General features: G+C 64.6%; 2 protein-coding genes across 2 annotated transcripts in view; one reads left to right on the top strand and one right to left on the bottom strand.

The window, feature by feature from the left end:
• Window positions 1–10,843, top strand: part of Megf6 (multiple EGF like domains 6) — a 70,946-nt gene extending 60,103 nt beyond the window's left edge. Inside the window, exons 15-37 of the mRNA XM_023699530.1 lie at window positions 105–239; window positions 312–446; window positions 2,291–2,416; window positions 2,892–3,023; window positions 3,100–3,228; window positions 3,308–3,439; window positions 3,847–3,975; window positions 4,061–4,189; window positions 4,416–4,544; window positions 4,818–4,946; window positions 5,040–5,168; window positions 5,660–5,788; window positions 5,927–6,055; window positions 6,140–6,271; window positions 6,391–6,519; window positions 6,803–6,931; window positions 7,705–7,833; window positions 7,922–8,050; window positions 8,324–8,452; window positions 8,532–8,660; window positions 9,078–9,206; window positions 10,113–10,160; window positions 10,316–10,843. Of these exons, the coding sequence (XP_023555298.1) occupies window positions 105–239; window positions 312–446; window positions 2,291–2,416; window positions 2,892–3,023; window positions 3,100–3,228; window positions 3,308–3,439; window positions 3,847–3,975; window positions 4,061–4,189; window positions 4,416–4,544; window positions 4,818–4,946; window positions 5,040–5,168; window positions 5,660–5,788; window positions 5,927–6,055; window positions 6,140–6,271; window positions 6,391–6,519; window positions 6,803–6,931; window positions 7,705–7,833; window positions 7,922–8,050; window positions 8,324–8,452; window positions 8,532–8,660; window positions 9,078–9,206; window positions 10,113–10,160; window positions 10,316–10,377 (2,837 nt within the window). The 3' untranslated portion in view covers window positions 10,378–10,843. The remainder of the gene's footprint in view (window positions 1–104; window positions 240–311; window positions 447–2,290; window positions 2,417–2,891; window positions 3,024–3,099; window positions 3,229–3,307; window positions 3,440–3,846; window positions 3,976–4,060; window positions 4,190–4,415; window positions 4,545–4,817; window positions 4,947–5,039; window positions 5,169–5,659; window positions 5,789–5,926; window positions 6,056–6,139; window positions 6,272–6,390; window positions 6,520–6,802; window positions 6,932–7,704; window positions 7,834–7,921; window positions 8,051–8,323; window positions 8,453–8,531; window positions 8,661–9,077; window positions 9,207–10,112; window positions 10,161–10,315) is intronic.
• Window positions 10,844–16,744: 5,901 nt separating this feature from the next.
• Window positions 16,745–23,401, bottom strand: part of LOC101560774 (rho guanine nucleotide exchange factor 16-like) — a 7,824-nt gene continuing 1,167 nt past the window's right edge. The window contains exons 2-12 of the mRNA XM_023699375.1: window positions 22,668–22,963; window positions 22,179–22,339; window positions 20,800–20,952; window positions 20,590–20,719; window positions 19,972–20,046; window positions 19,391–19,483; window positions 18,726–18,877; window positions 18,296–18,484; window positions 17,727–17,800; window positions 17,418–17,519; window positions 16,745–17,313 (exon numbers count right to left, since the gene is read on the bottom strand). Of these exons, the coding sequence (XP_023555143.1) occupies window positions 17,174–17,313; window positions 17,418–17,519; window positions 17,727–17,800; window positions 18,296–18,484; window positions 18,726–18,877; window positions 19,391–19,483; window positions 19,972–20,046; window positions 20,590–20,719; window positions 20,800–20,952; window positions 22,179–22,339; window positions 22,668–22,963 (1,565 nt within the window). The 3' untranslated portion in view covers window positions 16,745–17,173. The remainder of the gene's footprint in view (window positions 17,314–17,417; window positions 17,520–17,726; window positions 17,801–18,295; window positions 18,485–18,725; window positions 18,878–19,390; window positions 19,484–19,971; window positions 20,047–20,589; window positions 20,720–20,799; window positions 20,953–22,178; window positions 22,340–22,667; window positions 22,964–23,401) is intronic.

Below are 23,401 nucleotides of genomic sequence, written 5' to 3'. Positions count from 1 at the left end.
CCCAGGAGTGGCATGCGCTTAGGGGGCATCACTGCAGCCCCACCTCATGGGGTGGGGTGCGTGGGGGGCCTGCGGGTGGCTGTCACTCACGGCTCTGGGTGCAGCCTGCCCGCCCTGGGCCTTTGGGCCGGGCTGCTCCGAGGAGTGCACCTGTAAGCAGCCCCACACTCAGGCCTGCGACCGGAGGGATGGCAGCTGCCTGTGCAAGGCTGGCTTTCGGGGCAAGCGGTGCCAAGCAGGTATGTGCCTGTGTTGGGAGGCGGCAGGGCCGCAGTGCCCAGCTGGCCCTCAATGCCCCTGTCACTCTGCAGAGTGTGAGCCGGGCTTCTTTGGGCCTGGGTGCCAGCAAGCATGCACCTGTCCCCCGGGCGTGGCCTGCGACCCCGTGAGTGGCCAGTGTTGGCAGCAGTGTCCCCCTGGCTACCAGGGACAGGACTGTGGCCAAGGTGAGGAGCTGCACCTGGGCATTCCACACCCAGGGTGTGTCCCAGGAGTGCCCGTGTTGGGGGCCAAGTACAGAGGAGCCATGTGGGACTTGGACCCATACTATCAGCCCTCGGGAGTCCCCAGGAGTCCTGGCTGCCTCAGTGACCCACACCAGGAGAGCCAGAAAAGACAGTGGGGGTGCTGTGACTGCCACCCCCTGAGGAAGGGTGGCAGCCCTAATAACGCACGCAGTCTGGGGCGTTCCTGATGGCTGAGTGGACCTGTGGAGTGGAGACCCTTAAACCTCCTGCCTCAGCCACTCAGCCCAGAGAGGGGACAGCAGGGTGCACGTGGGCCCTTTGCAGGGGTATGTGATGCGGTGACTGCGTGGCCACCTGGGCGTGGCTCCTGCCCCCTATGCCGTTGCTGTAATGGTTGGGCACCAAAGGCCTGCAGTGTGACTAGGTTGGCCACCAGGCCTGGTGAGCAGTTGATCTGTGAGCCCTTCCACCGCTCACCCATGCAGGGGAGCGAGGAGAAGAGGTCCCTGGCACTGCCCCGCCTGGGCAGAGGGAGGCCCTGAGCACCCTCCAGCCAGCCTTCTTATGCTGCCCCCATTACAGTGGCCCAACGGTGCCAGTGTTCTGGGCCAGGACCTAACCTGGGCTGTGTCTGCTGGCCCTGGGGGATACCTATGGCCACGTGCTCTCTGGCCATGTTCAGCAGTGCCCAGTGTCCCTTGTCCCACCTTCCCTGCCCTCAGTCCTCCACTTTTTCCTTCATTTTCCCATTTTAGTTTAAGGCCTCCAGGGCCCCCAGGGGGGCCACAGGAAATGACACAGGTGCTTCCATAGAGTGAGGGCTCCCCACTGTCTGGAAACCAGTGCTGCCCTGCTGACCCCAGGTGTCAGGGCCCCTGAGGCCCCTTTCCTGGGCCAAGCTGTGTAGATGTCCCGCTGCACATGCACCATGTGTCTGCATGCTTGCAAGCTGCGCCCGTGTGCACGTGTGGTGTCTGAGTCCTCAGTGAGCACCCAGGACTGGGTGAGTGCCAGGCACCCCTCCCCCTCGGCCGCCCTCATGCTGGGCTCAGCCCATTTTCTCACGGTACCTGGAGCTGTGCGGTGAAGCTAGACTGGCGCTTTCCTTGTCTGGAAGCCGGTTGGGTCCTGAGGACAGCTTGGGCGTGGACAGCGTGACGTGGGCTCTCCCAGGGCCCCGGGGGCTGCTCAGCACCCACACACCTTCTGAGGCCCTGCTGGGGACCCAGGTACCAGGCCAGACCTGCCCAGGACACCAGGCTGCGGGCCGCCACTCCCTGCTGTCAGGGAGCTGGGGGAGAGGGAGACCCCGGGCTCAGGCCCTGCTCTGCTGCAACGGGCATAGCTCCTGCCCTGCTGGTTGCAGATCTCTCCCAGCCCCCACATCTGAGTCTCTGGAAGGCTCTTGATGGTGGGGAGCACAGAGGGCCTGGCCTCGCACCCCCTGGTTGGGGCCTCACCCACAGAAGCCCTTGCGAGGACCAGATGGAGCCTAGGAATGCAGGGAGCTCTCCAGGGTGCTGGATGGCCTGAGGGAGAGGCTGCCCTGCCTGCTGGCGCCCCGCCCTGCCTGTCCCAGCCAAGTGAGGTGCTCTTGTGCCAATGACAGGCACTGCCACCCAGCTGCTGGGCACTACAGCTGTGCCCCAGCGGTGTCCTGGGCCCTGCCATCCCAAGGGCCTGCCCGAGTCCACTTGGAGCTCTCCTTGTAGAGCTGGAGCAGTGCCTGAGCCCAGGGCGTGGCGCCAGGAGCCCTGGAGAGAGGCTTCCAGGCAGGACAGCCCCTCAGGCTGCAGCTGAGGCCCCTCCTGCTTCCTCTGCAGAGTGCCCAGCGGGGATGTTCGGCATGAACTGCTCAGGGTCCTGCTCCTGTGGGGGGGCCCCCTGCCACTGGATCACAGGGCAGTGCCTATGCCCAGCAGGGAAGACTGGGGAGGACTGTGGGGCAGGTGAGAGGTGTTGGGACCCTGCACCCCTCCCCCTGGCCACCAGACTCCAGGTGGGGGTGCCCGGGGCTGTCATTGGGTACTGCATCCTTGACCCATCTTCAAGTACTGCAGCCTGGGTCACACTGGGAGCCCCTGCCCTGTGCATTCTAGGCCGTCCTGCAACAGTTTTGAGGGCACACCCCAGAACAAACCTGAGCAAGGAGAGGTGTCCTGCTGGACACATGCTGCCCCCCCCTCCCCCGCTTCCCATGTGCCTCCTGGGCCTCTGCAGACTCTGTTGAGTTGTCTTGTCGGCTGGGGCTTTTCTCCTGTGGGTGGACATCCCGGAGCCCCAGAAGGACCCCGGGCAGCCTGATGGGAATCACAGGCCCCTCCTGGTTGGGGCACAGAGGAGTTTGGTGCTGTGCCAGGCACACATTTGGGGATGTGCCCGCCCCTACCAGCGGAGGAGGCTGACTGGCTCTTGGGGGGCCAGACTGTCCCGAGGGCCACTGGGGGCTGGGCTGCCAGGAGATCTGCCCTGCATGTGAACATGGCGGCCGCTGTGAGCCCGAGACCGGAACCTGCACGTGCCTCCCTGGCTTCGTGGGCAGCCGCTGCCAGGACAGTGAGTGTGGCCTCGCCTGTGGCTCGGGGCGGATGGGCCATGCGGACCACTGCGCTCACCCTCTCCGCCCCTGCAGCATGCCCAGCAGGCTGGTTTGGGCCCGGCTGCCAAATGAGGTGCACTTGTGCCAATGAGGGGCTCTGCAACCCGGCCACTGGGCGCTGCAGCTGTGCCCCTGGGTGGACCGGACTCCGCTGCCAAAGAGGTAGGGGTCTTCCCAGCTCTGCCCTGAGATGCCCCACACCCTACCTGGACTCCACAACTTTGCCCCGGCTCTGTTACAGCCTGTGACAGTGGGCACTGGGGGCCCGACTGCAGCCACCCCTGCAACTGCAGCACGGGCCACGGGAGCTGTGACACTGTCAGCGGGCTGTGCCTGTGTGAGGCTGGCTACACGGGCCCTCGGTGCGAGCAGGGTGAGTCCAAGCCTTGGACTGTGCCGCACAAGGAGTGCCGAGCTGGGGGCACGTGCATGAGCACGTTCGCACGGCCTTCACGTGCACTTGTGTCCCTAGTGCTTGCACACATGCACACGCACCTGCCTTCTTGTGCCCACTGAGCGTGCTCAGCCGGGTGGCAGGCAGGAGAGGCACTGCCTGTTCTATGCCCGGGGGCCCTTGGACTGTGTGCCCCCCAAGGTGCTGTGGGTGGGCCCAGGGCCGTCCCAGCTCCTAACATTGACAATGTATGGGCCCTGCCAGGCTCCCAGATGGAGCATGTGGCCAGTGACAGTCTCTTCATGAGCCAGGCCCTGCTCCCTGTCCTCAGGCCCTGGTCAGACCCCAGCCCCTGGCTGATGGTGCACGGGGGCGGTGGGTCTCAGAGTGTCCTCAGGGCTACTTTGGGCCCAGCTGTGGGCTTCGGTGCCGGTGCGAGCATGGGGGAGCCTGTGACCACATCAGCGGGGCCTGCACCTGCCCACCCGGCTGGAGGGGCAGCTTCTGTGAGCGTGGTAAGTGGGGCGAGGGCCAAGGGTGGCCCCCAGCAGCAGGCGGGGTCCTCAGCCCAGCCCTCCTCACGGCTGCCGCTGCCCGCAGCCTGCCCAGCCGGCTTCTTTGGTGTGGATTGCCGTGACACCTGTGACTGCTCCGCCGGGGCCACCTGCGATGCTGTGAACGGCTCCTGCATCTGCCCAGCTGGCCGTTGGGGTCCCCACTGTGCCCAGAGTGCGTGAGGGGCTGGAACCTCCATGGGAGATGCACTTGTGGTCCTGTCCTGGTGTCCCCAGAGCAGTTTGGTCCATGGGAACTGGAGGGGCTTCCCTTGGTGTAGTTCTCCAAGAAGGCAGCCCAGACCAGGGGCTGGGAGAGGGGGATCCAGCTGCCGGGCACTGCCCACTGCAGCTCCTCGGAGCCCTTGTGCCTCAGCCTCTGACCGTCCCCTCCCTTACAGCCTGCCCAGCCCTTACCTACGGGCTCAACTGCAGCCAGGCCTGTGCCTGCTCCGATGGAGCGTCCTGTGACCCTGTCCATGGGCAGTGCCTCTGTGCGCCCGGCTGGATGGGGCCTGCCTGTCTACAGGGTAAGCCCTGCTTCTCACTGGGCCCTCTCACAGCGGTCTCTGTGAGCGTGGGCTGCACAGCAAGTGGGAGGTTCTGGAATTCTAGAGGAGGCAGCTACCGAGGACCAAGGGCCATGGCCTCTGGGGGTGATAGGTCCAGGGTAGGCCGGGGTCCGTCACCATGGAGCGGCCCTGGCAAGGTCCCCAGTGCTGGTGTTGAGCTTTGTGGGGTACTGGGCTGCAGGCCCCCAGGATACTGCCAGTCAGATGTCACAGGCTGCTCCCTCCCCCCAGCCTGCCCTGCCGGCCAGTATGGCCCAAATTGCCAACACTCCTGCCTGTGCCAGAACGGAGGGAGCTGTGACCCTGTCACCGGCCGCTGCATGTGCCCGGAGGGCTGGACCGGGCCCGCCTGCGAGGACGGTGGGCACTGTAGTCAGGGTGGGCTGCCAGGTGGTGGGGTCACCGGGGCCCTGCCCCAGGAGGCGGATGCTCACCCCCACCCTGTGCCCACAGAGTGCCTCCCAGGACACCACAGGGCCGGCTGCCAGCTGAGCTGCGGGTGCCTCCACGGGGGCCTCTGTGACCAGCGCGTGGGGCACTGCCTGTGCCCGGCCGGCTGGACGGGGGACAAGTGCCAGAGCCGTGAGTGAGGCACCAGGCCATCCCCACAGAGGAGCTCTGTGGCCGGGTGGGGTTGGGCTGCTCCCTGAGCTGCAGGCTCCTGGAGGGTCTGTGCTGCCACCCTCGCTGCCTGGTGCGGGGCGGCTGCGGGGTGTTGGGAAAGAGGGCTTGCACAGTCTTCCACACCATGGTCTGAAGCCTGTGTCAGCAGGGGCACCCGTGACGGCACAGGCCCCAGCCTGTGGGCCTGAGGTGTGGCCCCCCCAGCCGGCCCTGAGCCTGTGCAGAGTCACAACAGGCAGCATCGGGTGCGTCTCCAGCTCCAGGTGCACGGGCCCCTGCTGGCCACCCTCTTCTCGGAAACCCAGCCTCTCTGGACAGTCCGGGCAGCCAGGCACAGACCTTGGGGGAGACAGACAGAGACCTGGACCCCCGAGTCCCGTGTCCAGCCCCCCCAATCAGGGCCTGAGGCCCTGGGGCGCTGCCCTCCTTCCCTCTTGTTCCTTCTGCAGCCTGTCCTGAGGGCACGTTTGGGGCTCACTGCGAGGAGCGCTGCACCTGCCGGCGCAGAGCCACATGCCACCACATCACAGGAGCCTGCCTCTGTCCCCCCGGGTGGAGGGGCTTCCGGTGTGAGGATGGTGAGCGTAGCCCAAGGGGCCAGCCCAGGACAGCTGCCCATGCAGGGGTGGGTCCTGCCTGCAGCAGATGGGGGCTGTGCTGTCCCTGGTCCCTCCAGTGCCCTCGTGCATGGCCGTGGCCTTGTCCTGTCCCCACAGCCTGCCAGCGTGGCTGGTTCGGAGACGCCTGTGCCCAGCGCTGCCGCTGCCCACCAGGGGCCTCGTGTCACCATGTCACTGGGGCATGCCACTGCCCACGTGGCCTCATCGGGCCTGGCTGCGAGCGTGGTAGGTGTGAAGGCAAACTAGGAGACTTGTGGGGGGCCACCTACTCCCAAGACTGGCCCAGCCCTGATCCCCTGTCTGCTCTAGCCTGTGCTCCGGGCACCTTCGGAGAGGGCTGTGGGCAGCTGTGCCGCTGTCCCGGCCGGAACTGGGTCTGCCACCCAGCTACAGGGGCCTGCACGTGTGCCCCTGGCTACCACGGCCCCAGCTGCCGGCAGCGTGAGTGCCACCCTGCCCAGGATCTCACTGGGTGGGGGAAGGAGCATGACATGGACATGTTGGGGTCCTGGGGGTGGTCTCCAGCCCTGCCCTTGGCAGAGTGGCCCCTCTCCCTGCAGGATGTCCCCCCGGCCGCTACGGGCCGGGCTGTGGGCAGCTGTGCAAATGCTTCAATGGGGGCTCCTGCGACGGGGCCACAGGGGCCTGCCGCTGTCCTGCTGGCTTCCTCGGAGCCGACTGCAGCCTCCGTGAGTGGCTTCAACACCCCCTTACTGGACCTGCCTCCAGGTTGAGCTAAGTAGAGAGGCCAAGCCCTGGGGACCCGGGTGACCTGTGTCCCTCAGGTTCACCTGAGCCCTGTGGGGGCTCCTGTGTGGGCCTGAAGACCTTGGGGCGGCAGTGAGTCTGCACAGAGCAGGCTGGGACCCCAACAGGGTGTGCAGGTGGAGGGGCTAGAGCTGGAAGCACCACCCTGTCGGGCAGACACAGGTCCTTGACCCCATCTGCTCCCATCCTGTCCCATGTCCACAGCCTGTCCACAGGGCCACTTCGGCCCCAACTGTGCCCACGTGTGCAGGTGTGGGCAAGGGGCAGCCTGTGACTCTGTGACTGGCACTTGTGCCTGCCCTCCTGGGAGGACCGGTGTCCACTGTGAGCTCGGTGAGTGGCTGCCAGGGGGTGGGTGGGGCACTTTGCCAATGTCACTCAGCTGTTCTGGGGTGGCACATTCACACTGTGGCCACCATGGGTTACCAGGGGACCCTGGGCTAAGAGGTGGCTCTGGGCTGTGTGGATGGCACTGTCCCGCAGGGTGGAGGGATTGTCCCACCCTGCCCCGCCCTGCCTCTCTGCCCGGGGACCTGTCTGCATCCCTGGGCTTCAGGGACTATGAGCTATGACCTGGGGGAGTGGCTCTTTTCTTTGTGGATGGAGGCAGGCAGAGGGAGCCAGGCACAGGCCACGGCAGGGAAGCAGGTACATGTAGGAGTGGTGGTTACAGCTCGTGCCACTGGACCTACCTGGACCCTGCACAGCCCTCTGAGGACCCATGTGCACACCAGGGCCCCTGGGGGCCTGTGTGGCCAAAGTCAGCTGCGGCCTGGCCTTGTACCACCTCTAGCAAGGACACCGGTGGTCGGGTGGGGGTGTCAGGTCGCGGGGCCACCCCACATCCACAGACAGTCACACTGCTTCTGAGCCTGGACGTGTGCCCCACGTGTGCTCGGTCGGGCTGGGCACCACCCCGTAGGAAGCCTCCTGACCTGTCCACAGGCCACCCGGCACTGTGTGGCCTGGGAGGCCACAGCCTCGTGCGTCAGGGGCTCTGGGATACTTGGGGAGCATCTGCTGTACAGCATTGGCATTCGTGGGCCATGACCCCCAAGATGTCCAGCCTGGCCGTGGCCCGAGCATCGCCCGTCCTCTGCCCGCAGGCTGCACCCTGGGCCTGTTCGGTGAGGGCTGTGGGCAGCGGTGTGCCTGCAAGAACGGAGGCCTGTGCCACGCTGCCACTGGCAGCTGCTCCTGCGGCCTGGGCTGGACAGGGCCGCACTGCGAGGAGGGTGAGTGGCCAGAGCGTCCCCTGTGCACAGGGTGCGGGGGGGGCTGGGACCCCATGGTGCGGAGGCCACCCTTCCCTGTGCCCCCCAGCCTGTCCCCAGGGCCGCTATGGGGTCGCCTGCCGCCTGGAATGCGTCTGCCACAACAACAGCACCTGCGAGCCCACAGCAGGCACCTGCCACTGCAGCCCCGGCTTCTATGGCCCGGCCTGCGAGCATCGTGAGTCCTGGGCCTCACCACTGCCACGGCCACTTCCCAGGGCCAGAGGGCCCTATATGGGGTCGTGTGGAAAACTCGAGAAGGCTGGCCGTGCTTGATAGGGTGCTCTCTGCTCTTCCAGGAGTCCCCACGGGATGCTGGGGGCCGTGATGGGTGGGGGCAGCACAGAGGTTTCTCTTGGCCCCGAATTACCATCCTTCACTCACCCCGAGCAAACTGGAGGGTCCTCTGCCTGCTGCCGTTGGCTGCTGTAACCAGGTCTCCCTCCCCCAGCCTGTCCCCCTGGCTTCCATGGTGTGGGCTGCAAGCGGGCCTGTGAGTGTCGACACGGCGCCCCCTGTGACCCCGTCCATGGCCAGTGCCTGTGTCCTGCCGGCCTCCGGGGCCAGCTCTGCGAGGAGGGTGAGTTTTCTGCGCCAGCCCGCGGGTCCCTGCCAGTCTGGTGAGGGACAGGAGAGTGCTGAGCCCACTGCCTTGCCAGGGTGTGAGCCTGGCTCCTTTGGAGAGGGCTGCCGCCAGCGCTGTGACTGTGGTGAAGGGGTGCCCTGTGACCCCACCAGCGGCCACTGCCTCTGCCCGCCAGGACGCACAGGAGCCACATGTGACCAGAGTGAGTGTGACGTCCCGTCAGGAGGCGCTGTCCCCACTGGTGACAGATGTCACCTGTGGGGTGGACACTGCGTACGCCCACTGGCCCAATGCTGTGCCCCCAGGGCCTCTGCCCTGGCCATTCCCTCTGGGATCCAGGCGCACTGTGGGGACTTTGATCCTGGAGATGCTCTCAGTGAGAGGACAAATGTCCGCTCTCCCACCACGGGCAAGGAGTCCCACAGGAGGACGGCCATTCCCGACCCTGTGGCTCCCAGGCCCGTCAAGCCCACCCAGGCAGCCTTCAGTGGCGACTCTAGGCACATGCCCAGGCTGGCCTTCTCTGGCAGCGGCTGCAGGGCTGCACTCAGCTCCCTGGCTGCCCACATGGGGGCTGCTCCTGCCTCGACCCAGGCCTCAGTCAACCTCTCACCCGCAGTGTGCAGAGGAAACCGCTTTGGGCCAGGCTGTGCCCTGCAGTGCGACTGTGGGGGTGGAGCTGACTGCGACCCTGTCAGCGGGCAGTGCCACTGTGTGGGTGGCGACATGGGGCCCACATGCCAGGAAGGTGAGTTGAGGTCAGGGCTCTTGGGGAGGGGAAGACAGTCAGGGTCCCCACCCTGGCCGAGGGCGCACCCATCACCCCAGCGCCACGGGTGGGCTGAGCTGGGCCAGCCAGAACCCAGCCTCCCTGCCAGGTACCCAGTGTCCACACCTCTCCTCCAAGGGTGCGAACCAGGCTGTACATCCCAGCAGGAGCCCCCAGGTGGGCAGGGCGCCTGCAGGCGCAGGGTGCGCTAGCCGGCTCACGCGCATGCGTGCAGTGTGTATGCTAAGAGTGTGTGCTCCGGACGTGCCCGTGCCTGCCGCGCCCACACAGAGCCTGGGAGGTGGCCTGAGCCCTGGAGCTCTGTGGGACGAGCCCTCCACCTGCCCTGCGACGCGGGCGGTCCTCTGCGCTCCAGCCAGCGCAGGGGCCCGTGGGATTTCGCTGGTCGGCTCCTCAGGCCGGAGGCAGCAGACAGGACAGTGGGGAGGAGCAGCTCAGAGGCCTAGCTGGGAGGCCAGTCCGGTGTGAGCTGGATACCGTGCGCGCGCTGTTCTGAGTCTTCAAGGCATACCTGCTTGCAAACCCTTAAGAGCCAAGCTGGGATTTGGGCGCGAGCTGCAGCAGGCTGGCCAGAGCGAGGTCGCATTATGCTGCCCACAGCGGCACCCAGTGGTCAGATGTGGTAGCACAGCCAGGGCGGGGCGGCGGGGAGCCTCGACTGCGTGGCTCTGAAGCTGAGCCAGTGGGGGCGGGGTCTCGGGGTGTTCTAAAGGCCTGGGCCCTACTCTGTCCCGCCCCAAAGCCCTGCCCCCTACCTGGAAGTTCATGGGGGGGCACATAAAGTGACAGGAGGAGAGGGGTCCCTGCAGGCCTGAGTGGGCGCACGCCCTGCTCCCAACACTGACTGCTGTTTGTCCTCTGCAGGTGGGCCCCACCAGGTCCCTGACACCTTGCCTCCAGCTCAGGGCACAGGTAAGGGGTCAGAGAATGCCCCGTGGGGCTGTTGCGATCGTGCTGATGTCCTGCTGCCCTGGGCCTCAGACACGGGCTGTCCCCCAGGGCTGGCGCTGAGGGGCATGGGGGTGTGGCATGCTGGTATTGCACTGACCCTCCTCTCCTGGCCCCAGGGACACAGCCAGCCTCCAGCACAGCAGCACCCCAGCTCAGCAGCAGGGCCACCAAGCACTAGATCAGGAGCTCCCTGGCACGGATGCCCTGCCACCAGGTGCCACCAAGGGACCCAGGCCTGTGGTGACAACTGAGGACACACATGAACCAGGACTCCTGGCCCAGCCCTCTGGAGGGATGTGGACAGCCACGGGCCCCTGTGGAGGGCTTCGTGGCCTCCCGGGCTGCCAGGGCCCTGCTGCTGGCCGGGCCCAAGCCGTGGCCCGGGTGCTCTCAGGCTGCCCCGCCCGGTACAGGTCCAGGCCCAGGAGGTGGTGCTAGGCTGGACTGCTGCAGCTGGCCGCCTGTCCAGCTGGAAGTGAGCCCGGCCGTGTTTATGTACACGTATCTATGGGCAGCGCTGTTGCAACCTGGTCAGCTGGAAGCAGCCTTTCCGAAGAAGCCTGTGTCAGGCTGGCTGGCCCAGGGGTCTCCACGGGGGTCTCGGGATTGGTGTGATGCTGTGAGTTAAAGGAGCAGGCAGCTTCCTCGTGGCCGTGTCTGTGTTGGCGTGGATGCTCAGGGTTCCTCCCAGCCAGCAGGCTTGGGAATTCTGGGACAGGAATTGGCCCCTAACTAGGGAGACTGAGGCAGGTGTTGCGACAGTACTGGGGCTTCTCCTGGTCTCCAGGGCCAGGCGGGGATGCAAGGCTGCCCTGGCACATGCACCTGGACCCACAAAACACACTGTCAGCTGAGAAGCCCCAGACCCAGAAGGCGGCCAGTGCTGGGGCCATGTGCACGGAGCCTGGACCAGAGTAAGGGGCAGGTAGGGGAGCACCCTGGTCAGCTCACCCGGCCTCTCAGAGGGAAGGGGCATGAGCTCCCCGGGAGAGACCAGCCAGGCCTGGAGGCTGTGGAGCCACTGGGGTACAGTGTGTGGGTGTGTCCGGATGGGAGTGGCTGGTGGGGAGAGTATGGACCTGAACAGTGGCCACTCCCCTGTGACTCTGCCACCACCTGCCACCAGGAGGAGGTGGCCCTGGGGTCCCCTGCCCCTCCAATACCAGCCAAGGTGGCGCATGCCTGGGGCACAGGATACTGCAGGGCACAGGAAGGAGGGTTCCAGTAAGGGTCCTAGTCACCCTCCACAGACACAGGGCGCCCACAGCACTGGAAGGCAAATCGGCAGAGGCTTGCGTTGAGCCTCCCAAGGAAGCAGAGGGCCAGGGTGACCAAGCGGTAAAGTGTTGCAGGAGCAGGGTGCCTGTGACCCCAGACTACAAATGGGTGATCCTGGGGTGTGCTGAGCAGCTGGGACTGCCAGCTGAGGACTCCCTCCCTGGAGCCATGCAGGGAATGGAGAAAGCCAGTGGAGGGGCTAGCATCTGCCTACGGCGTGCGGTGGAGACATTGGCGGGATGCAGTGAGCAGCTTCAGCTCCAGGGGCAAAGCGAAACAACACTTGCGGGGCCTAGAACTCAGGCTCTCCTCACTTAACAGCTGGGGTCCAGTCCTGTGACTTGGTGAAGAGAACCAGTCACTCAGTGAGGTGTTGTATGAAGTATGCATATTGCAATATTTAGAAAAAAGAAGCGGTGAAGGAAAACGCCAACCTGATTCCTTGCTTTCGTCTGTGTGACTCTCATGGGCAGCGCTGTGGTGTGTGACAGCCCCAAGCTCGGTGCTGTGCTGCACTGTGTGAACAGGGTGCCCTGCACATAGGCTGGATCACAGAACAGTACCCTCAAAAGGCAGGTGGCCAGTCCCAGCAGTGCGCCTCGCTCGTCTGCACAGGTAGGTCATCCGTGTAAGGAGGAGCTGCAGCGTGGCAGCAAAGAGGAATTGCTGAGGAGGAAGAGGGGTCAGATTGACGGGGACTTCATGTTCCTTTTGTCTTCTCCTTTCTTGAGATAGGCCCTCTGTGCAGCCCGGGCTGACCTGCCATGTGCAGGGGCCGCCTGCCTCCGCCTCCCACGTGCTGGGTTTTCAGGCGTGCACCACTATGCCTGGCTGATGGGAGGCTGTAGAAAGCCAGGAAATTGCACTTTGGCCTCAAGATGTCAAAGAATTTTGAAGCCTGAATTTCATGCCAGCTCAACAGTCCCAAAGCACAGAGACACGGGTGCACTGATCCAGGTTTCCTGGCCGCGGGTGGCCTAGTCTGAGAGTCTCCTGCAGGGTATTCTTCAGCTCTGGGAATGGAGGCCTGCAAGGGAGCTGCGGGCTCTCATTCACATTTCCATGTGCCTTAGTAATTCAGAAACATGTGGTACCTCTCTTAACCCACAAGGGCACCCCGGGGCCACGGTAGGAAAGTGTGGGTGGGCAGCTGAAGGGGGAAGTCACTTGTCCTGTGGCAAAAGATGACACGTGCAGATGTGCTAAGGGACACTGACACCACACGTGGACCCTGTGGGACATCTGTGTCCATCTGCGGAGGGCAGGAAGTTAGGCTGTAAAACATGTGCAGGAATAGGGTAGGACTCCCTAACGGGACAGTCATGGGGAGGACCCAGAGCCGAGCGCCCCACAGCATTGGAACCAGGGCCATAAAGACCGAGCTGAAAGGCACAAAGAGAGCCAAAGGGAGCTGGGCTAGGGGTCCTGGTGCTGCATGGGAAAGCAGCGCAGCTGTCCAGAGAACACACAGATGTGCCCAGCAGGCTCCAAATCCACAGCGCTCAGCGAATATAACAAATTACAGGGGCCGGGGAGCTGGCTTAGTGGAATAAGCGCTTGCCTGGCAAGCGCAAGGGTCTGAGTTCAATCCCTGGTTCTGCAAAAAAAAAAAAAAAAAAAAAAAAAAAAAAATTACAGCTGGAGGGTTCACATGCTGCTTACAAACATAAACAGGCTGAGAGCAATAACCTGAATAAACCATTGCACGGCTACGTGTGCATCTGTCTACAATTGCACACTACGTGCACACATTTACGCTCATGTACATGAGCTGTGTACTCAGCAAAGCTTGAAAAATGAACATTGTGTGTGTGTGTGTGTGTGTGTGTGTGTGTCCCAGGCTCTTGCACATATGAGGCAAGCTACCCAGAGCCCTAGAACATTGAAGAAAACCAGAAGTTCCTTCTTCAAAGACTAGTAAGCCGAGGAGAGTGATATTTAAAACATGAAGTGAGAAAAAAGGGCAAATCAATTACATATGCAATATTAAAAATGAATATTGTGGCTATGGACCCGTGGCAGAACAGGAAGAGGCATACGTGGGGGTGGGGGGAAGCAAAATGTGAGTAAATACAGATGAAACCATGCTGAAAGGACCGTAGGAACTCAAGTTCTGCAGCAAAGGGACGGGGCGCCCCCTGCTCTGCCCAGCCTGATGTCCCCAGCAGCCGTGCTCCAGCCCTCAGGGCACCGTGAGCTTAGCTAATACAGCTTGGTCCAGAAGCTGCAAACACGCAGCAGCTACCTCATTAGCTCCTTCCACGGGGCCACTAGAAGCGGTTTGCAAACCAGGGGCAGGGGGAGAAGCCACCGTGGACCCCTCACGCAGGGGCAGAATCCTGCTGGACTCCGAGCTGCTGAAAGCAGCGCAGGAAGTAACTCAGCCTGATCGAGGACAAGATGTTCCCCGGGCGTGGAGCATGCCGGGAAGCAGGAAGCACTTGGTGCGGTTCTGTGCCTGGCTGGAGCTGGCACTCGGGCGCCTGGCAGAGGAGACTTGCTGATGGTTATGTGCGAGGCTCGGTCCCAGCCCTGCCTCCCAGTGATCTCCTCACCCACCGCAGTGATCGCCATTGCTCCTGACACGACCCTGTCCTGTGCCTCTGTGCCTCTCCCCCAGGAGGCAGGCTCTGCAGCAGTCCTGGCTACTGGCTCTGCATGGCCACCCTGGAACTGGGCCAGGTCAGAGATTGGAACACGTGGCACTGTCACGGTGCCTCCCACCTGCGGAGCTCGGTGGCCCGGGCAGCAGTACCGTTGGGAGGAGCAAGCTGGCTGCAAGAGCTTGCGGGGTGGAGCCAGCGCAGGAGCAGGGCACGGGCTCCTCTGCTTCTGGAGCCACAGCAGTAACCAGCTGGACAACAGTTCAGAACACCGCTCAGCGTGGACAAGAAACTGCCTACCTGGGACCAAGTCCGGCCGCTGATTCCTGTCTTTCCACTCCTCCAAAGAACTTTTATTTATTTATTTGTCTTTTTGAGACAGGATTTCACTATGCAGTTCGGGCTGGCCTTGAATTCGTTGTGTAGATCTGGCTGAACTCAAACTCACAGCAACCCTCCTGCCTCAGTTTCCCAAGTGCTTGGATTACAGGCAGTGCGTGACCACACTCAACCCAGAGCTTCTACGGGCCTAAGGAGGAGGCCCGAACAAATTCAGACAGCAGAGCGTGGATGTGGCGCTACAGATACCCTCTCCTAGTCCTTCCATGTGGGGCAGGCGTGGCCTGTTGGATGCCAGGCCGCAGGCGGCGGTCGGGGGAGGAATTTGGTGGCCCTCCCAGGCTCCAGCCTGGACCAGTGAGCACAGACAGACCCTGGATGGCCAAGGGCAGGGGTAGAGCCTTGCTGGGATCACAGGCCTGCAGGAGGAAGCCATGGAGCAAGAGTTTCAGCCAGAGGAGAGGCACAGGGGTGTCTGGACCCCAGGGGTGCTGCTGCTGGAGCTTCCCCTTCTCAGTGCCTCGGTGCAAGCCTGACCAGCAGTGCCACTCTTGGCCAACAGGGGGCACTCGAGGGCACCACCGAATGCCAGAGCCACGCTGAAAAGAGTAACCCCGAGGTCCTGCGAGCCCCTCCTCCGTGCCACCCCTACTGCATCGTTTAGTGGGTTATGGAGGGCTGGGGTCAGAGGGCTGAGGCCAGGGAGCAGCCGCTGCGGTTGTGACGCGCCCCATGCTAGTCCTGATGGAGGGCTGGCTACCGCCCCTCCCCCCGTGTCCCACCCCTCCCCCGCGGGGCCCTCGGGGCTCTCCAGGTGAGGGCCTGCAGCCCGGCTCGCTGCCCTGGCTCTGGTTCCCTTGCAGGGTGACCTTGGGAAGGGCCCCTGCAGCCCCCACACCACCCCCCACAGCGCCTCAGTGTCTGCTCCTCAGGAGCAGCCTCCCCGGCTTTGGCTGACGTCATCAGAAGCCTCCAGAGATCCCTGCAAGTCCGCGGACCCCAGATGCAGGTAGAGCACCTTTGGGCCTCAGTTTCCCCATCTGCAACAGGAGGGTCCTCACAGCCAAGGGCCTGCCCTGGCCACGCCACTGGACAGGCCCTGCTGGGATCTGTCCTGGCCACACAGGGACAGCAGGATTGTCCTCAGGGGTGGGGAGCAGTGGCCCCAGACACGGAGGACAGACAAGGTCAGAGGCGTCTGAGTGAGAAAACCGGCTCACCCTTGGCTGCCACAGCTGCAGAGCTGGGAGGGGCCCAGAGGGTCGGGCTGGGGACGCTGTCTGGATGGCTGGCGCCAGAGATGGCGGTGGGCGCCGGGCTGTCCCCTACTCTGTGCCGCGTGCTCGGCCTTGCTGTGGCTGCAGCTGCTTTTACCACGTGCAGACTACCACGAGCCCTCTGGCCTGGACACCACTGAGGACAGCAGAGTCAGTCCGGGCTTCACAGCCCCGAGCCCACTCTGCAGGGCTCGCTGCCGTGTGAGGCAGGGCTGAGCTCCCCTCTTGGATGACTCTGACTGTCCCAGACCCTGGCCCTCCTGTGGGGCTGAGAAGCAGGTGGCAGCAGGGCAGCCGGTCTGTGACGGCAGCCTGTGCTGGTCCCCACCGCCAGATGCAGGTACACAAGGTCCTGAGCACATGTGTGCTCGCCACCCACAGCCTGCCCAGCTGTCCTGGGAAGGGTGGGGCTTGGCCCAGCTCGTGGGGCTCAGAGGGCTGGGCCCCGTCTCCAGTGCCCCCTGAGCACGCCTCTCTGCGTGCTGGCCCTGCCCCTCCTGATAGGCAGCCACTGATCAGACCCCTGCTTGGGCTCTGCCACTCGGCCCTGCTGGTACAGAGCCCCTGCGTGGCTTGGTCCCTGCCCACCGCACTACCTCCAGTACCTGCATCTTGTGCCTGGGAAGATGCACTCCGGTTCCCAGACAGACGTCGGGCCCAGCGAGATCAGGACAGATTCTCCAGTGTGTGATAGGGGCCCCTACCCCATAACGTTACCCAAGCACCCTCAGGAACTGGAAGGCCAGCAGAGGCTAGGGGCAGGCGACGGGCAAGCAGAGGGGTGGAGGCAGTTCAGCTCCAGGCCACCCAGAGGGGTCCAAGCCCTCAGGCCCCATGGCTGCGCCCAGCCCTTCGAGGCCCTGCTGTGGCCACCCTGGCCCTGTCACTGCAGCAGAGCTCTGCCCGCCATGCTCAGGCCTGTGGGCAGATAAGCCAGAGCCAGGGACCAGCACTGAGCCCACAGCATCTTGGGGGCTTCACGGGGACACACATAGCTAGGTATGGGCCTCACCTGGGCTCAGGCTCACTGTGGAAACCCAAGTTTTAAAGAAACACTTTAATGTTTAAAAGCTCAGCGCTGAGGTCTTCCTGCCGGCTCTGCAGCTCCCTCCGCTCCTTGCTGCACCCCCAGATGAGAGTGTGGGCACCACTGGGACCTCAAGGGTCCTTCTTGTCCATTTGGGAGCAGGAAGGCCACGGGGGAGACGGTCCCAGGCTGGTCCTCAAATCCCATCAATCTCCCACAGCTGCCCATGGGCCCCACCAGATGGGGGTGCTGTAGCCAGAAGCTGGGGGCTGGGCCAGAGTCCCATGAAACGCAGCCTGGGTTGGGCACTGGTAGCCTGTGAGCTGGTCCCAGCACTCTTCTCCGGAGGGCAGACAAGCTCTTCCTCCTGTGGAGCTGGAGCCTCGCAGGGCCAGGCACTGGTTGGGACGAAGCTGCCCCTGCTGCAGGCCAGCTCTGGGGCAGCTGCCACTACACGTCTGTCTCTATCCGCAGCCGCTCCATCCTGCGCACGTTGCCCTCCACTGCCACAGGGCTGGTGATGCGCCGGGCGACATCCTCAGGAAACCAGCCCGTCTCTCCGTCTCGGAGCCGTTCTCCATGTAGCCACCCTGGGCACCGGTCAAGGTCCGTGAGAGGCAGGCCGTTCCCTGGGCCCTATCCTGGGGACACCAGCGCCCGCGTCCCCCTGAACTGACCCTGCGCCCGCACTCACCATCCTCCTCCTCCATGACCAGCACTACATCCGCCTGCTGCAGGGAGACCTCGTCCGCCTGCTTGGCGAAGTAGGCCTTGGTGACCTCCACCTGGGGCAGCTCTGAGGAGGCGGCACAGTGAGGGCACAGGCCAGGGCCACCAGCAGGGTGGAGGGGATGGGGCTCACGCGGCCCTGTCTGCCCTGAGGCCATGGGGCCCAGGCCGGGCCTCTCAGGACTGAGCAGGTCCAAGTGCACAGGGGGCACTGACGCGCATCCGGGGCCAGGCTGCGACATGGCGGTCCCCCCGGGCTGGCACCCATGCTCACCTCCTTTGTTGGTGGGACCCTGCCACTGCCTCTCCTTGTAGGCGAGCGCTGTGATCCACCGGGCCCGGTCACTCCTGGGGGCCAGGGAGGACAGTGAGGACTTGTTCCTCCCTTCTACAGGCCCCGAGGGCTCTGACCTGGGCCAGCCCCTGCTCTATGCACTGCACACTGCCTGCTCTCATCTGCCTCACTGCCCCGGGCCCTGTGCTCCGGCCCCTGCGTGCACCCTGCTGCTCCATGGGCCCTGCCCCAGGACCTCTCCAGGGCCGTGCTGCTGCGTGGCATCCTCCCTGTTCACAGCCTCACTCCCCCCCCCCCCCCCGCCTCAGGGCAAGCCACACCTTCCCCCCCCACACACTGAGTCTTCTCACCACCTCATCCTTCCCTCCCTCTGGTCACCACACATTCCAGGGTCCCCTCTGGGAACACATGCACCACCCAGACAGGATGTCTTGCTCAGGGCTGGCCCCTGGAGGCTGCAGCAGCACCCGACACAGCTGCTACCCAGATATAGCCCACAGAGCAGGGTTCCCGCCCACCCAAGCCTCCCTGGGTCCCTCCTGTCTTACGCGGAGTCCGAGGACAGCAGGACCTGCTCCTGGCGGCCCTCGCTGTTCCGCAGCAGGGTCACCTGGAAGGGGTGAGGCACGGAGGAGCTGCGGGTGCCGGCTCCCGGCAACGACGGTTCCAAGGGCTCCAGCTTCCGGACCTGAATGTGGTCCAGCTGGGCGTAGTCCTGGACCACATAGCTGTCCTCGCTGTGGGGACACGGGTGACCAGTGAGGCTCTACGCCAATGCTCCTAAGAGCTAAGCCCTGCCCTGGTGCCTGGGGACAGGGGCTTCGCACTGCTGGGTCCCTGAGGCCTGAGGGAGCCAGGCTGCCCGTAGGAGCCGTGCGGCCACTCTGTTCCACGGTGTGACACAGCTCCCAAGGGCGGCTGTTCCCTGGCCTCCTGGCTTCCGGCTTCCCCACCGGCGGTGGCCAGCCACACGCCCACCTCTTCTTCTTGGTGATAAGCAGGACATCGTTGAACAGGAACAGGTAGCAGGTGGGCCGGCTGGCGATTTTCCTGAAAATCCCGGCTTCCTCCATCAGGAACAGCTCCCCTCGCTTCAGCAGCCAGCGGGAGGCGGAGATGAGGGGGAAAGACTGGGGACAGAGTGGCCAGGTGGACAAGGGCCCGCACTGGGCAGGCAGGTGGCGGCGCAGCTCCCAGGGTCCACTGGGTGACCGGCTGGCTGCCCTCGGGGCTGCACAGGGTGTTCAGTTGGCTACAGTCCTGAGCCCCGGCTGGATGGGGAGCACCCTGACCTGGGGCCTGGCATTGAGCTGGGTGGACAGGGCTCAGGACAGAGTGGAAGAGCGGGAAGAGCCCTGCTGCTGGGCTGGTAGTCCAGCTGCAGCCCACCTGCGCCCCACGTGCTCTAGCCACTCAGCCAGACCCAGCCATGCCACCCCCACCTGGACTGGCTGACCCTCCCCACACCCAGGCCCGTCCACACAGCCTCGGGGATGGTGGCACATGAGGGGAGCTGCCAACAGGGAAACCGAGGCGGGGAGGGACCCAAGGCACAGCCACCCCAGGTGGGCGCCCCGCAGGCCTCTCGTCCTCGAAGCGGTCGACCTCGGGGACAGCAGAGGCGCCGGCAGCGCAGCACCCACCTTGACCTTGCTGAAGTCCAGCTGTGTGTGCAGCGTGTACATCTGCTCCGTGCGCTCCATGGTGTGCGCCCCCTCATTGCACTGCTTCACCAGCTGCAGAGCCCCGAGGCAGCGGCGAGGGCAGGGGCAGGGAGCGAGGCGTGAGGTGGGGGGGGGCCCAGCCCCTGCCCTCGCCGCCCCACTGCCTGCCTTCCAGGGCCCCGCCTTGCTGTGGGTGTCCCCGCTGGCTCCAAGCCTCAGTTTCCCCACCAGTATTATCTCTATCCTACTATCCTACTCTCTACACCACAGGGGAGTGGGGACAGTAATGGGGCTGGGGGAGGAGGCGGGGGAGGAGCCTGGGGCAGGACCAGGGCTGGCCATTCCCTCCCCTGTCCTGGCTTCACCTCCTCCCTCTGCCCTACCTCTGATCCTGCCCCACCCCCTTCTCTATCCTGACCCGCCTTCCCTCCACAATCCTGATCCCAGCCCTACCCCCACTTGGACCCCGCCCCATTGGGAAGCCACAGCCCCTTTATCCAGGCCCCACCTCTATCCTGGCCTGACCCCCATGCTGACCCCACCTCCTGGCCCCATCTAACCTTGCTGATGGCCTTCAAGGCTTGGCTGGCAGCTTTGTACCTCTCAGGGTGGCCCTGGGACTTCAGGCAGAGGGTCTGGAGGAGACACCAGCTGTGAGGGGCCGAGCCCCTGGAGGCCTGCATGGAGCAGGGCTCCCACAACCCTAAACGTGGGAAGGCGAGGTCTCCAGACCACTCCTGCTGGGCCACTGTGCACACGGCCCCCAAACAGGCTTGGCTGGGCCCCCAAACGGAGCTGCCGCCGCCGCGCTCCTTCCCATCAGAGGCCGCCTCTTTCCAGCTGGGGCATGGCCAGGGAGGCCCTGGAGACCCATTTCTGGAACTCCAGTCCTGTGGGTCCAAGGCTGTGTGCAGCAGGACTGCACCCCCCTGAGCCCCAGCTCCCGCGCCTCCATCGCCTCAGCCGGGCTCCTGTCACGTGCGTCTGTGTGTGGGGTCCAGGTGTGTGTGTGCCTGTGTGTGCTCTGCAGGGGAGGACAGCTGTGACCCTGACCACATAGTGACCCCGTTATTCACACGGCCTCAAAATGGTCATGGCAACTAACCACAGGGCCGAGGGGGCAGGTGGCCTGTGGGCGGGGTGCCTGCGGAAGTCCATCCCCAGCCCTCGATGCTCACATCGGTCAGAAGGGGCAGCCTGGTCACGCGCTGCATGGGCAGGATCAGGAAGGAGATCATGGGCAGGCCCCCGCACGCCGGCTGCTTCTCAATGTCCCGCAGCGCCTCTCGGAAGGCGGTGTTGCTGCCCCTGCGGGAGAGGACGCGGCTCGGCCCGGCTACGCGGCAGCGTGAGCCTGTGGGCAAGCGCAGGGGTTGGGGGGCACTCACGTCAGCCTCTGCAGCGTGCGCTGCTGGTAGACCTCGTTGGAGCAGTAGACCACGTAGGGGTGGAAGTGCCTCTCTGCGTGCTCCTCCAGGATGTCACTGATGTCCTCCACACACACCTGTGCCTGGTGCCGCTGCTCCAGGGCCTTGAAGAACCTGGGTGTGGAGGGCAGTTAGGGCGTGTCCTGGTAGTGTGCTGCATGCACACACATGCATATGCGTGCAACACACAGCCACACACACACACACACACACACACACACACACGGGTGTCTAGGCAGATGCATGTGCACAGGCACACGCACTGCACGAGGTGGGTTGAGCTGCAGGCAGCTAGCCACCTGGGCCCACAGGTGGGTGGGTACAGTGCCTATGCCACAGCCCCCCAGAGGAGGGATCAGCCTAGTCCCCTGGCCCCACAGCAGGGCACAACCCTGGCCCACCCCAGAAGCAAGCTCAAGGACGGAAGCACAAGGTCCCGCCTCCTGGCCCTGAGGATGAGGCAGCCACGCCCGCCTCCAGGCATGGGTCCCTCCTTGTGAAGCTCCACCTGCTCCCTGGACAGCATTGGGGCCTTCATCGTGCACCAGCTCATCCTAAGGGCGAGCCGAGGCATGCAGGGAGGCAAGTCCCGCCCTTGAGAGACTCCCAGAGGCGACTGTCAGCCCCTGCCCTCCTCCACAGCCAGGCCCCCAGCCAGGGTGACAGAGCACAGCCGACCCCAGGTCCTGCTCCGGGTTTCTCTAGGCGCACAGCAGCCTCTGATGGATAAGGCTGGTGACTGGGCCTTGGGTCCATCTCACAGATACCAAGGCCAGTCCCTGAGGCTGGCCACCTCTCTAGGCCTCCTGCCAGGCCTCTGACCTCTGAGAACCCCTCAGCCGGCCTCAATGTGGCAGGTGTCCCTTAGGACCCGGCCGGATGCTCTACGCTCAAGGAGACCCTGCTGCTGCGGAGCATTACTCTGAGCACCAACTGACCCTGGGAAGCTGTGGCAAGCAGGACAGTGGGTCAGGGTCAGGATGGGAGGCCCTGTGGACGTGGCCACAGGCCTTCCACACATGCACCGGGCCAGTCACAGGGCTCTGATGGAACAGTCTGGGACAGCTACCTTCAACCACTGACCTCAGATAGCACCGGGCCTCAGCGAGGCCACTGTGAATGGCCACAGGAGGAAGCCAGAGCCACAGCCAAGGCCTGAAGCCCACAGGGGCTGGAAAGCACTCGGTGCAGTGGGACCACGCCGGGCAGGCAGGGTCTACCTGGCAAGGTCGGCCCTGGCAGGGGTGGCCGCCATCCCAGGCCCTGCCCCTCCCCCTTGCATCCCGCAGCGGCTCACTGAGGCTCCGTGGGGAAGCGCCTGTCCCCAACAGAAGCCTCACCTCTGACTGGCAGCCAGGACGTCCAGGATGTTGGAGAAGAGGTGATGGTGCTCCGTCTGTGTCATGGTGGCCCGCAGCACCGGGGACCGCAGGAACGCGGCCACCAGGGTGCCCAGGCTGTGCAGGTAGGAGAACTCGGACGTGAGGATCTCGAAGATGGCCTGTGTGAGCAGCTGGTGAGCCTGCATGGGAGTCCAGGCTACACACCAGCCTGGACAGCACTCGGACAGCAGGGAAGGTCCAGGAGGCAAGGGGACAGCAGGCACAGCAGGTGCAGAGCTGGAGGGAGCCGGCAGGGGCACAAGTCCACGTCCCTGCTCTCGCACTGTGGCTTAGCTACTTAAGAGCTGCAGAAACAGCCCGAGAAGGTGCAGGGTCCCCCCAAGGCTGCTGAGTACCCGTGAGGGCACAGTAGGGGCTCAGACAGTGCCTGGTCCTGGGGCAGGGCTGTATGGGGAGGCGGCCACAGGGGACGAGGGGTGGCCTCACCTCCTGCCTCTTGCGCTCCTCGGTGCTTAGCTGGTCCAGAACACCCGACTCGACCACCTGAGAAGGCCCAGCCCAGGAGTCACACCCACACCCTGGATGGGACCAAAGTCCCCACCTCCATCCTCTCTGGACCAGAGCCAGCACAGCGGACAGCCCGGCCCTGGAGGTGGGGCTGGGCAGAGCACCTGTGGTCACCTGCGCACAGCCAGCAATGTCAGGCCTGAGCTGGCGGGGTCCCTTCGCCCCACCTTCCTCTCTGGGAACCTCCTGGGTTGGCCCATGAAGAGTGCAGACGTCTGAGGGTCAGGCCAGGCTGGGCGGCTCTCATAAATGATTGCACAGGGTGCCGGGCAGGGGAAGGTACAGCACCCTGCCCCCGAGGAAGGGTGTGACAGCGCCTGGTTCCCCACGCCCTAGGCCACAGATGGTGGTGCCTTGGCTGGAGCAGCGCTCCCCAAGTCGGGGCACGCCCCGTCCCCAGACAGGCTGGGCAGGCTGCACTACCACAGCGGCTGGGGCGGCCCCCGTGCCCTCCTCCCTGATGGGCTGGGCTGGGAGGCAGGGATTACAGACTGGGCAGCTGGGCCTGAGCTGCGGGCCACTGTGCTGGGTGGCAGGGTGCTGGGTCCCAGGCCAGAGCAGGGGATAAACACACTCTGGACCCTCCCTCTGGGGGCACAGCTGCCCTCGCTGTGCTTCCCACGGCCAGCTGGCAGAGCACAGAGCGTCTCTGG

This window comes from Octodon degus, unplaced genomic scaffold, assembly GCF_000260255.1.
Source record: "Octodon degus isolate 3935 unplaced genomic scaffold, OctDeg1.0 scaffold00113, whole genome shotgun sequence".
NCBI lineage: Eukaryota > Metazoa > Chordata > Mammalia > Rodentia > Octodontidae > Octodon > Octodon degus.
This window is presented reverse-complemented; position numbering and strand designations above follow the sequence as displayed.